We start from the raw sequence: 15,943 nt of genomic DNA, 5'->3' as shown, positions 1-15,943 counted from the left end.
AGGGTCAGACGCTCTTTTAAAAAGTCACATTTTACTTATATTTAGCACTAAGCAAGTGTCAGTTTTGGACTTTGCTCATATATGTCATAAAAGATGCTTTTTTTCATGCGAGCTGTTTAACTCTCCCCACCATTGACAGAATTTTCCATCATTTATGAGACCGCGCTTCCCCGCCACTGACGGAAATTTCTCAAATGGGATCAAAACACAGCAAAGAAGAAGCAGAAACAAGCGATCGTGAATATGCATATGTAAAAGTGATCATCAAGCATTAAAGCAGCAAATAAATCAAAACTGCCCAATGTTACCAAATAAAAAGACAATCCAGGAAGTGGTGTAGGACCGTGCAAGCTTTGGATATGTTGATGGAAGTGATCTTCTCCATCTATGTTTTGATCATTGTTCTGAATCTGATCAAAAATCTTTTACAAAAACACGATTTTCTCAGCTTTTTGTTTAAAATGTTGCTTTTTTTCATGAAACATACCCACATTCAAGTGTTGATAGAAAAGCTCTGTTCTTTGTTTTGACATATTGCGTGTTCATATATTCATACATATTCTGGGTGCCATTAAACTTTTGTGAAAATGATAAAAAATGCTGGCGGTGGCTGGCACCTTTTTTAAAAACACTGACAGGGAAAGAGTTAATGGGCAAGGGCAGCTTGAATGTTTGTTCACAGTTCAGTAAAATAAGACTAGCTATCAACACAATTGTGCACACAAAAATATTATCAGTTTAAAAAAATCATAACAATAAAACAATTTGTTTTATTCACATATTAAAACAGTAATTTGTGGTGTAAATTACCTTGTATAAGGATACAATCTTAGTTTAATGAAAAATAGATTGAAGGACAGATCTTGACAGAGAGATGGACTGAACTCATAATAACTGTGCAGAGTGAAAGTTTTATTTCTCACAAAAGCACCATCAGATTTTCTTATGAGCCATTAAGTAAATACCTCTAGGAATGTTTTGCTATCCTTGTAATTTTGCTTTTGTGTGCTTTTGTGTTTTAAAATTAGGAATCTAATTAATAGCTTAGCTAATTTATAATCTTATAAGAAATAGTGAGTGATGAGTGAGTTCAAGAAGTCTAGGTAATCTTAAGTAAAAGGACTGGATACTGCTTGAGATTGTCATCTCATTGAGAATGTCTCTTTGGAATGCAATTCAGGCAAAACTGGTGAAAAGACATTTTTGGAAAGAGGCTGGGTAAAAAAGGGATGTTTCATTGTATTGTCTAAATGCATTTTTAAAACAGTTAAAAGGGGAAGTGAATGAGTGTGTTTTGCAGTTTTGGTTTTGTATGTGTTGAAAGGCGCAGATCTAAACATCTTAAGTGCATTTGGAAACAAAGCAAGGATCACAATGCCAAGACTTTCTCTTCTCACTTTGCAGTTCCTATTTTAATTACAGATGCAGTTTAAAGATTATCATTTAATGTTGAAATATTTGTATGTCTACAATAATATTTCATGCTTAAAACTGTATTGTTAATGTTTATGAACTGTGTGGTGGTGGTGCCATATCTTTACTACACTACTGAATAATAGGTTTATTGGTCATCTCTCAGGTTTAGTTTCAGAGCTTTTATCATTTGCTCTTTCCAAAACTGAACTGAAACTAGTGGCTTTTTTGTAATGTTTTATGTTAACTTTAACTTAGACACAGTCTAATTATCCTTCAGGGATATTTGAGCTGCCTTGATATGATTTTCACTGCTCTGAAAATGAAAATGATCTAAATGATGACTAAAATGATTAAATGGGGCTCACATATAATGGAGCTTTTTAAAAAAAATTAGGGATCGTGAAGGGTATGAAGAACTATGTCAAAGAACTAGGCTACATCCGGCCACAGGCCATATAACAGTTCCCTGCAACTGTCATAGTCTGCTACAGTACACAATACATAGTGTCTATCTACATAGACAACATTCTCATAAATTTGTCAGTAGGATAAAATGTTTTGTTGTTGTTGTTTTACTGTCCGTTACTACACAGAAAAATTCCAGAGTGGCATACTGTTGCTATAGTTCCTTTCTTAGGTTTTGGTCAGTCAAGTTGGCAGATTTCACAGAAATTAAGTGTAATGATGGGCACAGACTCCGATTTTTTTTTCTAGTTTATCTATCCAGCTGGAGGACAGATAAGCTAGAAACATGTCTGTTATTTTGAACAAATTTTAGAACAAACATTGGACACATTCACACAGCAGCAGAATATGGTTGTCAGTCCGGTATTTGAGTAATATTATGGTTGCATTCACACACATTTCGGTTATTTATGGGATTGACAAACGCATACTATTTTTGAACTCACACCCCTACATTTTCAGGACTCACAACTGTGGTGTTGTAAAATATATTAAATTAACCATCATAAGTTCTACTTATAATATTAAAAATCAAGGAGAACAACTATTTTAAAATGTACATAGAAATATTACATTATAATATACATAGTAATATACATTACATATATACATAGTAATATGTATATAATATACATAGTACATTTTAATCTAAAAGTATAGCACTTCAATCCACGCATGCGTGTTTGGACAAGACATTCTACTACGGATCCGAGAGGGACGGTGATGCATGGCTGGTGATGCATGGCTGGATTTTCTCGTGTTTAAGGTAAGTTTGTCTTTCTGTTTTCGATTTCTGATTTGTAATACATTGGTCCGTGTGCATATCGATAGTTTTATTCTTGTTTACTTGACACACTATACATTAACCTTCATTTTTTCACATAACCTGGAAGTTAACTTGCGTGCGGTCACAGTGATATTTCAGTGAAAATGTTTTCGATAGTTTAGAGATTCACAAAGCACTGTTTTTCAAGTAAAAACTTGAGCACGATTGGAAATTACTGGATGTTATTCAATGTTATAACTGCTAGCTAGCTAACGTTACTAATATAAAACAATCGCGCAGTATAGCAAAAGGTTAGTTTCTGTTATTTCAAACACTTGAATGACATAATAGCTGACATATTTTACATTTAATCATTTAGCAGACGCTTTTATCCAAAGCGACTTACAAATGAGAAGAGCAAGCAATTCAGACCAATAGGAGGGCAACAGTAACAAGTCTCAGTTAGTCTAGCACAATACACATATCATTTTTTTATAGAGTGAGTTTAGAGCAATAACATTGTATTAATCTCATAAATTGTCGTGCTTTGTCACTATGCTAAGCTAACATACTACCTAACCCTAAAGCACCTGTTGCCAGCGTTATTTTATAGGACTAATTTTGAAAAGTGTGAATAGAAAGTGGTTAGTAAAAGTGTTTTTATGCTTCTTTATGATGGCATTCAACTTAATTGAACATTTAAGTGTAAAGTCTCTCATGCGAGTCCAGTCTTGTCAGTTAAATCTTTTCTTTTGGGGGCAACAGTAACAAGTCTCAGTTAGTCTAGCACAATACACATATCATTTTTTTATAGAGTGAGTTTAGAGCAATAACATTGTATTAATCTCATAAATTGTCGTGCTTTGTCACTATGCTAAGCTAACATACTACCTAACCCTAAAGCACCTGTTGCCAGCGTTATTTTATAGGACTAATTTTGAAAAGTGTGAATAGAAAGTGGTTAGTAAAAGTGTTTTTATGCTTCTTTATGATGGCATTCAACTTAATTGAACATTTAAGTGTAAAGTCTCTCATGCGAGTCCAGTCTTGTCAGTTAAATCTTTTCTTTTGGTCAAACAATCTGTAATTTGTTGGTTAAAAAGCAAAGTCTTATGAACACGTTTCTATCAAAAGGAAGGCTTTGGATTCACTGCAGAATAAGCCAGAGTATAAATTGAGGACCATACAGAAGGAGTGATTGGTCTAGTTCTCATATTCAGGCAAGTATATATCAATGCATAGATTTGCATGATATAACATTATTGTTGTTATTTTTACCTATTCGTCACTGCATAATATAAAATTGTGGTTAAATGTTTTAGATCATTGTTTTAATATCACAAATTGTGTCTGTTCATTTACAGGGTGACATAACTCTTACGACGAGCCAATACAGTGGAAACTTGAGGTGTGGGGAGGAAGATAGACTGATGGTTTTCATGTTAGATGCAGTTTTGGTTATATCAATACTACCTAGCTGTGTCAGGTTAAAACCTCATCTTGTTCTGTTTGTTAAGTCATTTTTTTCTATATTTTATACCTCCTGGAGTTGAAACTGTGTATGGTGCAGCAAATGCAGTTCATGTTGGTAATGGAGATTGAATTGTATTACAGAACAGCAGTCACTTAAAGTAGCATTCAGTCATACTTTATTTTTTATATTTTCAATAGACCAAATATTACCATTCAGTGGAGGTATGCATGTTTTCCGTACTTATTTCTATCCCTTCTATATAAAGTATATCCTCTTATAGACACAGCATTATCATCAAATGTCTCATCCAAATGAGTTTCAGATATAGCAACAATATTGTGTTTGATAGCAACAAATCAGCAACTTCATGAACTTTGTTCCTCAAACTACAAATATTCAAATGAGCAAATTTTACATATTTTTTGGAAATAAACCAGCAATACACATACAATATACAGCACATCACTGCACAACTTGATCCTTGTCGCATCCTCACATGTTCTCCTTTGCTTGCCGTTTACGAACAATTCGTTTATCGTACCTTAAGAAAGCAATGTCCCCTCTTTCTCATGCAGCTTTCATTTTAGGAATCAGTTTCTTTCTCCTCTTTCGAACCGATTCAGAATAGTCTTGGTTCATAAAAATATTCGAACCCTTCAGCTTTCTCACGTTGGCCATCACTCGATCTCTGTCCTTGATTCCTAAAAAACGACACCACTGTTGGGCGAGGCTGACTCCAGATTTCATCCTGTACTTTAAGAACTTTTCCAACTCGTTGAACTTTCTGTATACCGATGTTGAGTGGGTCCAAATCCAATTTATCCTTAAAAAGAGCCAGCACCTTCTCTTCTGAGTCTGACCCCTTTACATTCTCAACTTCAGGAATTCCATCAATAATCACATTCTGATGTCTGGTCTGGGCATCTAGAAAGTCCGTTCACCAACATCGATTCCGCCAGTTTTTGTATGTCGCCTTCATTTGATTTACAATTAGACGACAAACTTACACTTGCCGCTTTTAAATCGTCCACCTCCTTTTGTGTAAATTGGAGGCTAACTTTCAACTCCTGCAGCTCTTTCAAAATGGAGTCCATTCTGACACTCATTGTTTCCATAAAGGTGTACATACAAACTTTAAAGTTGCTTTCTTGTTGTTGCAAACAATTTCTTTATAGAAGGCTTTCTGTTGTTCCATTAATTCACGCACCTGTTCATGTGTGATGTACTGTCCAGAGTAATTGTTTCGGGAGGAGTGAACCTATGTAGTATTTCAAATAACTTTCTGGGCAAGTAAGCAGCTACTCACCTTGCTCTGACATCAGCTGTTTCGGCATCCCTCCAACTCCCTAACAACACAATTTAGACTTCTTGTTACCCACACTCATCTTCCAAGCATTAGTAGTCCCACCAGGGGATATATCTAAGCTTGAATTGAAGCTGCTTCCCCGACCCTCTCCACTGTGGAAAGCAAGCCAAATACATTTAACCTTAATAGCTTAAAGATTATATGGGCAAACAAACTCATGAAAGCTGTTTTGTGAATCAACGATTCATTCAAATGGAACAAACTTTTATTTCACTTTTAAATTATCGAACAGAACAGCAAGGATATTTTTGTGTTCCACAGAAGAAAATAAGTTATACAGGTTTGATAACAGAATGTTAATTTTTGTATGAACTATCCCTTTAAAGCAGGTTGTTTTATTTGTGAATATGTGAGCTTAATATTTGCTTAATTTTCTCTATTTAACAGCTCAAAACATCAGTCTGGTCAATGGTTTAGATGCCTGCTCTGGAAGAGTTGAGATCTTTTATAATGGCAAGTGGGGGACAGTGTGTGGTGACTCCTGGGACATTGATGATGCTGCTGTGGTGTGCAGACAGTTGGGATGTGGAAGAGCTGTTATTGCAGATGGCCAGTCTCTTTTTGGGGTAAGGGGTAATGTCTGGCTGAGTGAGGTCAACTGTAAGGGAGACGAGTCATCCATCACACAGTGCGCTCATCGAAGCAATGGAAATAATTGTCCTCAGAGTAACGATGCTGGAGTCATATGTTCAGGTATGAGTATTTAGTCTTTCCCTAAATCAAAGTGTTCTTTGCAAGAGTGCTGGTGTAGTTCAACAGCACTGGGTTTGAGACTGACTGTCAGTCTGTGTATTAGTTGTGGGGATTTTTCAGTGATTCTTTTAGCAGGTTACAATATGCCAGTAGGTGACAACAAGTGACTGTCTTTAATAGTGATGTGCAGTCATATTTGTGAAATTTCAATCAGATTTTTCTGGGCAAATCTCCATTGTTCATTGTCAGTAGTGTAGTGATGAATGAAGCACATCTCACACAGAAATCACTTGCAAACCAAGCAGCTTTCTGCTGGTCAAGGTCCCAAATTTGCATGAGCGAAACCTACATGGTAACTATTGCCCTTGTGCAAAAATCCTGGTTGCACAGATTCTGCATAATTTTGCAGAGCAATGATAAATGTGACCACACCTTAATTCATGAGTGAATTGAATATTTAATTTAAACAATTAGCTAAAACAAATATGTGGAATCATTCATCAGAAACATTACAGTAGTAGGCCATTCTGAAGGTAGGGTGTACTCTTTTTAATGTCCTAAAATCTTCCCTCCAGCTTCTTCAGTTATTATCATTGGTGTTGTGGTAACAGCTGTACTGCTCATATTGTCTGCACTGCTAATCATTTTCCTGGTGAGGAGGAGACAAAAACAAAAGAAAATCCAGATATGCTCCTGTTCAAAAGGTGAGAATGATTTCAATAATGTACTTTACATTTAATTTGGGATGCCTGCAAATATCAGTGCTGAAACATCTTACCATCATAGTAAAACAATGTTTTTGTTTCAATGTACTTTGTATCCCATGATGCAGTTAATATGCTAAATGTGCTCCATAATGACCAGAATGAAGAGGCTGCTGAGGATGACTATGAGCTTGTAGATATGGATGATGGTAGTCAAGATGATGTAAACTCTGACTCTGATCAAGATTACCTTCATGTAGATCAAGATAACTCTGAACCAGACTACGTCAATGTGGAAACAGACGATTCAGAACAGGACTATGTCAATGTTAATATTACAGAAAACAGAAGTACACTGGACAATAACTATGAAGATTTATGAAAGCTATTTGATGGAAATTTTTTCACAAAATAAAAGACCCAGTACCTTCTGAATGGATAACAGGACTAAATATCAGACAAGACTCCATTGCTACACAAAAGTGCCACACAAAAATGGAGCCAGAATTGCCAGGCAAGGAACAAGTAAAGTTCACAGTGAATTATTCATTATATCCAATAATCAATGTCCAAGTATAAATTATTCTTTGCATATGAAGAGAACAAAGACTCTTTGAACATTACTTATATTAATTCTCTACAAATCTCTGGAATGTAAGTGTGGATTATCTTTTAGCATCAATTTGTCTATTTGACTGAAAATGGTGGCACTAACAAATTAGCAGTTGTTAACAGAGCATTAGCAAAAAGTATGAAGTTTTTTTTTAAAGTGATAGTGATTTTGACAGCTTCTCAAGATGTGTTCTCTAAACAACCGATAAGGAAGTTGAAAGCAGTAGCTGTATCCGTTCACAGTGTGACACAACTACCCACAACCCCTCTGCTGTGTGTCTTCGTCTCTCAGTTGTTGTTATTGTTAGACACCCGCAAATGAGTTACTGTTACTGTGTGATGTCTGCCTTTTATCATGACTGCCCACTGGATACCTAAATAATTTAATTTAAAATAAAAAATGTTTAAACAAACAGTTTAATATATGTTATAAATAATATATGTTAGTAATATATGGATTCTACACAAGTTGCCGCTGAATAAAGCTGTCATATAAAATTACAACTGCAAATACACTGTAAATCCAGTTTATATTTCTCTGGGCTAAGGAAATGCTGAACATGTTGACACTGTTTCACAATCTCTGCTGTCCAAAAGGGCACTTCCTCAAATCTGCTTTGCAGCTTAATCAGTGTGTTAACGTATTCTGAGAACAGAGCTATTCTCTGAATGTTAAAACATGCATATCTGATGTGGTTTCTTTATTCCCCTTTCTAATTTCTATCACATGTAAACAGTTCGTTTCACTTCTTTGCAGAGATCATTTGACGTTTTACATATGTAGTCATTCATTAAATAAAACATAAATACTAACTTTTATTTGAAGCATCGGCTTATAGCATTTGCTATCAATGAAGAATACCAGCAGGGGCTTAATGTCAATCAGACAATTCCTTACCCCGAGATGAAAACAGTGAGGGTCAGACGCTCTTTTAAAAAGTCACATTTTACTTATATTTAGCACTAAGCAAGTGTCAGTTTTGGACTTTGCTCATATATGTCATAAAAGATGCTTTTTTTCATGCGAGCTGTTTAACTCTCCCCACCATTGACAGAATTTTCCATCATTTATGAGACCGCGCTTCCCCGCCACTGACGGAAATTTCTCAAATGGGATCAAAACACAGCAAAGAAGAAGCAGAAACAAGCGATCGTGAATATGCATATGTAAAAGTGATCATCAAGCATTAAAGCAGCAAATAAATCAAAACTGCCCAATGTTACCAAATAAAAAGACAATCCAGGAAGTGGTGTAGGACCGTGCAAGCTTTGGATATGTTGATGGAAGTGATCTTCTCCATCTATGTTTTGATCATTGTTCTGAATCTGATCAAAAATCTTTTACAAAAACACGATTTTCTCAGCTTTTTGTTTAAAATGTTGCTTTTTTTCATGAAACATACCCACATTCAAGTGTTGATAGAAAAGCTCTGTTCTTTGTTTTGACATATTGCGTCTTCATATATTCATACATATTCTGGGTGCCATTAAACTTTTGTGAAAATGATAAAAAATGCTGGCGGTGGCTGGCACCTTTTTTAAAAACACTGACAGGGAAAGAGTTAATGGGCAAGGGCAGCTTGAATGTTTGTTCACAGTTCAGTAAAATAAGACTAGCTATCAACACAATTGTGCACACAAAAATATTATCAGTTTAAAAAAATCATAACAATAAAACAATTTGTTTTATTCACATATTAAAACAGTAATTTGTGGTGTAAATTACCTTGTATAAGGATACAATCTTAGTTTAATGAAAAATAGATTGAAGGACAGATCTTGACAGAGAGATGGACTGAACTCATAATAACTGTGCAGAGTGAAAGTTTTATTTCTCACAAAAGCACCATCAGATTTTCTTATGAGCCATTAAGTAAATACCTCTAGGAATGTTTTGCTATCCTTGTAATTTTGCTTTTGTGTGCTTTTGTGTTTTAAAATTAGGAACCTAATTAATAGCTTAGCTAATTTATAATCTTATAAGAAATAGTGAGTGATGAGTGAGTTCAAGAAGTCTAGGTAATCTTAAGTAAAAGGACTGGATACTGCTTGAGATTGTCATCTCATTGAGAATGTCTCTTTGGAATGCAATTCAGGCAAAACTGGTGAAAAGACATTTTTGGAAAGAGGCTGGGTAAAAAAGGGATGTTTCATTGTATTGTCTAAATGCATTTTTAAAACAGTTAAAAGGGGAAGTGAATGAGTGTGTTTTGCAGTTTTGGTTTTGTATGTGTTGAAAGGCGCAGATCTAAACATCTTAAGTGCATTTGGAAACAAAGCAAGGATCACAATGCCAAGACTTTCTCTTCTCACTTTGCAGTTCCTATTTTAATTACAGATGCAGTTTAAAGATTATCATTTAATGTTGAAATATTTGTATGTCTACAATAATATTTCATGCTTAAAACTGTATTGTTAATGTTTATGAACTGTGTGGTGGTGGTGCCATATCTTTACTACACTACTGAATAATAGGTTTATTGGTCATCTCTCAGGTTTAGTTTCAGAGCTTTTATCATTTGCTCTTTCCAAAACTGAACTGAAACTAGTGGCTTTTTTGTAATGTTTTATGTTAACTTTAACTTAGACACAGTCTAATTATCCTTCAGGGATATTTGAGCTGCCTTGATATGATTTTCACTGCTCTGAAAATGAAAATGATCTAAATGATGACTAAAATGATTAAATGTGGCTCACATATAATGGAGCTTTTTAAAAAAAATTAGGGATCGTGAAGGGTATGAAGAACTATGTCAAAGAACTAGGCTACATCCGGCCACAGGCCATATAACAGTTCCCTGCAACTGTCATAGTCTGCTACAGTACACAATACATAGTGTCTATCTACATAGACAACATTCTCATAAATTTGTCAGTAGGATAAAATGTTTTGTTGTTGTTGTTTTACTGTCCGTTACTACACAGAAAAATTCCAGAGTGGCATACTGTTGCTATAGTTCCTTTCTTAGGTTTTGGTCAGTCAAGTTGGCAGATTTCACAGAAATTAAGTGTAATGATGGGCACAGACTCCGATTTTTTTTTCTAGTTTATCTATCCAGCTGGAGGACAGATAAGCTAGAAACATGTCTGTTATTTTGAACAAATTTTAGAACAAACATTGGACACATTCACACAGCAGCAGAATATGGTTGTCAGTCCGGTATTTGAGTAATATTATGGTTGCATTCACACACATTTCGGTTATTTATGGGATTGACAAACGCATACTATTTTTGAACTCACACCCCTACATTTTCAGGACTCACAACTGTGGTGTTGTAAAATATATTAAATTAACCATCATAAGTTCTACTTATAATATTAAAAATCAAGGAGAACAACTATTTTAAAATGTACATAGAAATATTACATTATAATATACATAGTAATATACATTACATATATACATAGTAATATGTATATAATATACATAGTACATTTTAATCTAAAAGTATAGCACTTCAATCCACGCATGCGTGTTTGGACAAGACATTCTACTACGGATCCGAGAGGGACGGTGATGCATGGCTGGTGATGCATGGCTGGATTTTCTCGTGTTTAAGGTAAGTTTGTCTTTCTGTTTTCGATTTCTGATTTGTAATACATTGGTCCGTGTGCATATCGATAGTTTTATTCTTGTTTACTTGACACACTATACATTAACCTTCATTTTTTCACATAACCTGGAAGTTAACTTGCGTGCGGTCACAGTGATATTTCAGTGAAAATGTTTTCGATAGTTTAGAGATTCACAAAGCACTGTTTTTCAAGTAAAAACTTGAGCACGATTGGAAATTACTGGATGTTATTCAATGTTATAACTGCTAGCTAGCTAACGTTACTAATATAAAACAATCGCGCAGTATAGCAAAAGGTTAGTTTCTGTTATTTCAAACACTTGAATGACATAATAGCTGACATATTTTACATTTAATCATTTAGCAGACGCTTTTATCCAAAGCGACTTACAAATGAGAAGAGCAAGCAATTCAGACCAATAGGAGGGCAACAGTAACAAGTCTCAGTTAGTCTAGCACAATACACATATCATTTTTTTATAGAGTGAGTTTAGAGCAATAACATTGTATTAATCTCATAAATTGTCGTGCTTTGTCACTATGCTAAGCTAACATACTACCTAGCACCTGTGCACCTGTTGCCAGCATTATTTTATAGGACTAATTTTGAAAAGTGTGAATAGAAAGTGGTTAGTAAAAGTGCTTCTTTATTTCTTTATGATGGCATTCAACTTAATTGAACATTTAAGTGTAAAGTCTCTCATGCGAGTCCAGTCTTGTCAGTTAAATCTTTTCTTTTGGTCAAACAATCTGTAATTTGTTGGTTAAAAAGCAAAGTCTTATGAACACGTTTCTATCAAAAGGAAGGCTTTGGATTCACTGCAGAATAAGCCAGAGTATAAATTGAGGACCATACAGAAGGAGTGATTGGTCTAGTTCTCATATTCAGGCAAGTATATATCAATGCATAGATTTGCATGATATAACATTATTGTTGTTATTTTTACCTATTCGTCACTGCATAATATAAAATTGTGGTTAAATGTTTTAGATCATTGTTTTAATATCACAAATTGTGTCTGTTCATTTACAGGGTGACATAACTCTTACGACGAGCCAATACAGTGGAAACTTGAGGTGTGGGGAGGAAGATAGACTGATGGTTTTCATGTTAGATGCAGTTTTGGTTATATCAATACTACCTAGCTGTGTCAGGTTAAACCCTTATCTTGTTCTGTTTGTTAAGTCATTTTTTTCTATATTTTATACCTCCTGGAGTTGAAACTGTGTATGGTGCAGCAAATGCAGTTCATGTTGGTAATGGAGATTGAATTGTATTACAGAACAGCAGTCACTTAAAGTAGCATTCAGTCATACTTTATTTTTTATATTTTCAATAGACCAAATATTACCATTCAGTGGAGGTATGCATGTTTTGTCAGTCATAACACTTTTTTTACTGAATGCATCTTTAAAAACGTGTGTCCAGACTTTAGTAGGTCATGTGAATGTGACTGATTCACTTTTTTATGTTGGAAAAATAAACTGTTTAATTGTATTTTAGTTGTGTGATTTGTGATAAAGGTATAGACCAGAGGTTTTCAACCCTTCAACAGCCTTGATCAAACTCACCGCCTGTAGCTCTCTAGTAATCCTGAAGACCTTGATGAGCTTGTTCAGGTGTGTTTGATTAGGGTTACAGCTAAACTCTGCAGGAAAGTGGACCTCGAGGGCCAGAGTTGAGAACCCCTGGTATAGACAAAATTAATACAGTTTATGTGGTTATATTAATAAAAAAATGGCAATGATCATAATCATAGGGAGTAATATATATTCATAAAACTAAGTAAATGGAAATCTCAAACAAAAGATATATAATAAAATCTACTTGTTTACTTCAGTAAATGGTAAGATTTACTAAATATTTTTGATAAATGCAAGGCATTATTATAAAATAATAAATAAACTTTACTTAATCATTTTAAATAAACACAACTAAATTAATATTTACATAATTAGAGTGCAATTAGATTTAATTTCTTCATGAATGTTAAGTTCAGTAGTAAGTAGATTTTACTTGATAGTAGTAAGTAAGTTGTACTTGATATTAGAGCAGTAAAATTTACTTAAAATGTGTTAGTGCAAATTGTTACGAGGATTTTTTTCAAGTAAATCTTACAAGTTATTACTTTTTCAGTGTGTGTGAATGGGACAACTAGTCAGGGGCTCCGTGGGTTGCGGGTTTTCATGTGTGGTTTTGGCAATTTTACAGAGCAGTGTTACGAATTAATTTTGGGTGGAAGTTGCTAAAGACAGGCCAATTTGTTGCTAAAAGTTGCTTAATAACATTGTGATGGCATTTCGCAGTTACATTGTTACGTAACCATGATGCAAAACTGAATCATTGTAAAGAATAACAATGAGATTTACTCAAATCTCATAAATGCTCAGTCTCAGTGAAAATATTATTTGAAATATGTTAATATACATTATTTTGTAAAATAATATAAACATAAATTATTTGTAAAAGTAACACATTTTTATGATTGGATTTTATTTTTTTTTTACATAATTTTATTTATTTTTATTATTGAACAGTAACATTTTTTATATTTTCTTATTAACTAGTAAACATTCTCAACATTTTTTTAGTTAATAGTTAATAGTTTTAAGTAGTGCATTGGTAGTTAGTATGCTACACTCTAAAAAAAAAAGGCTATAAAAATATGGCACAATAAATATGAAGAAATTTCCTGATTTTTCACAGGTGTTTTGCCTGTATTTTAAATTGTGCATTGCATTTTGAGTTTTAGGGTTACAGAAAATGTCTGTAAACTTAATGATAATTTTCTGGCAGAAAATTATCAGTATCTTTTCTGTTTTTCTACCCTTTTTTTCTTACAGTGTATCTAACTGATCAACAATTATAGGTACAAGCTAATAACAAGGTCTATCATATAAATGAACAATGTGTGTATTGCTAGGTACCTTTCTCCAGCTCTCTCTAGGCTGATGTGCTGCTTGGCTGGTTAGAATGTTCTTCTATAATTTAGAAGGGAAATACATGGCCTTTTTTTATCATTTCAGTCATTTTTCCAAAGTTGCTAGAAGTTGACAAATTTTAAAAATTGCTAAATTTGATGCTAGGTGTTTTTTAAATAAAATATTAGGGTAGTCTGAAAAGTTGCTAAATCTAGAAACATAATTGCTAAGTTGGCAACACTCTTACAGAGATGGAGATAGGAGCTGTGTGTCATCTGAAGTTTTAAATTCAGTCACTGTCCTCCATCGGAGCTGCTCCCATCAGTTTTGTGGTCTGCGCCTCAAATGCTCCGCCGCCCACCCTACTGAGGTATAAAAACTGCAAGATTTGACAGAGGAAATCGTGCCTCAACTGAACATTTGTCTTACCAACTGTGATAAGGCTTTGCCGTTTTGGACGTCGCCATCTTTAATATTTACTTTAGTCGTGGTTACAGGTGATAGTCACCATTAGAATGCGGGATTAGTTGCACATTAATACAGACAATATTCGAGACTCTGATGTAAGCTGCTGTGTGATCAGGACATTTCACCTCACACTTGGAAGTACATGCGGTTGTCAATCCAAAACCTGACAGTGTGAACGTAGCCGTGAGTTTGTTGTGTTCGGAAAGAATTGAAAGTCTGTATTATATATTACCTGTATTATATTGCACTGTACCCACACTAGACCAGCAGATTGGAAATGGATGGATGGGTGATTCAGCTGCGGGCGCCATCTTCTGGCGAGACACGGGAATTCACCCACGACCCTCAGTGCATTTTGGGTATTCATACACACAATTAATACTGTTTGTGTGTACTATATAAAAAGGCATGAAAGGGTGCAGGATTGTTTTGCAATTTCAAGCGTTCTTCAAAGTTCCACTGCCACATCTCAGATATGAATGAATAATATAAAAATAATGAACTACAAAAATACACTTGCACAATAACATTTGCAGAAATTACATGGTGATTTCTAAATAGTTAAGTGTTTTCTTTAAAATGGTTTTCTATGGGAAAACACTTAATGTGAAACTTTGCACATTGCGTTTATATTCTGGATTAATCTGCTTGCCTGTACAAATAATGCATCATCAATAAGGTGTATACTGATTTTTGCCTTTTAATATCACTGTCCTAATACATTAGTACTTAAAACAAACCTTGTAAAAATAACAGGCGGTCAGTAGAAGAAAGTCTTGTTTTGCCCTCCAAGTGGGCATTCCTGGGGTGTGATGTCACGTGAAAACTATGAATAGGTGGAGAGGAGAAAGAGTGATAGAGCCAATTGAGTGGATGGAGACTTTGAGGCCATGACTTACAAAAGCCAGTGGCGAATTTGGCCAAGGCATTGGGGTTACACCCCTACCCTATACAAGAACTGCCATGGGGGTTTTAATGACCACAGAGAGTCAGAACCTCGGTTTATTGTCTCATCGGAAGGACGGTGGCTTTTACAGTTAGCCTATAGTGAATATTTGGGGATGCTGCCACGACGCAAAGCGGTACACCTCAGTTGTGCATTAGTTTCTAGTAATTCAAGGGCCCGTTGTCAATTATTCCTTACATAAAGCACTATTTGCTTCATTTATTCATATAGCATATGAATTTACGGTTACCACACCTCAAGACATTTTTCAGATGATGTATTTCAAGACATTCGTCCGGTTTTTGTCCTTAAAACGCTCTTGTGTGTAGGATTAATTTCTTACGCATCTCGTTCAATGTCTGCGTTGCTAAATCCAAAACGTCTTTTAGACCAAGTAATGGAGGCTTGAGCCCTTGATGGCAGACTAATGCAGTTATTAATGCAGTTATGAGAGAGAGAGAGAGAGAGAGAGAGAGAGAGAGAGAGAGAGAGAGAGAGAGAGAGAGAGAGGATACGTGTGTGGGGTAGATATA

The 15,943-nt window shown here is 34.8% G+C and overlaps 1 protein-coding gene across 1 annotated transcript; it reads left to right on the top strand.

Moving 5' to 3' along the window:
- Window positions 1–4,915: 4,915 nt before the first annotated feature.
- LOC107554081 (scavenger receptor cysteine-rich type 1 protein M130-like) lies at window positions 4,916–7,936 on the top strand. Its single transcript, XM_016236465.1, has 4 exons — window positions 4,916–4,922; window positions 5,875–6,180; window positions 6,756–6,884; window positions 7,013–7,936. Exons 1-4 carry the CDS (start codon window positions 4,916–4,918, stop codon window positions 7,264–7,266), a joined length of 696 nt encoding a protein of 231 aa, XP_016091951.1. The 3' UTR covers window positions 7,267–7,936.
- Window positions 7,937–15,943: the final 8,007 nt, after the last annotated feature.

The sequence above is a fragment of the Sinocyclocheilus grahami genome, unplaced genomic scaffold (genome assembly GCF_001515645.1).
Source record: "Sinocyclocheilus grahami isolate Dianchi unplaced genomic scaffold, SAMN03320097.WGS_v1.1 scaffold491.1, whole genome shotgun sequence".
Classification (NCBI taxonomy): domain Eukaryota; kingdom Metazoa; phylum Chordata; class Actinopteri; order Cypriniformes; family Cyprinidae; genus Sinocyclocheilus; species Sinocyclocheilus grahami.
The sequence above is the reverse complement of the archived record's forward strand: the minus strand, read 5'-3'. Positions and strand labels throughout refer to the sequence as shown.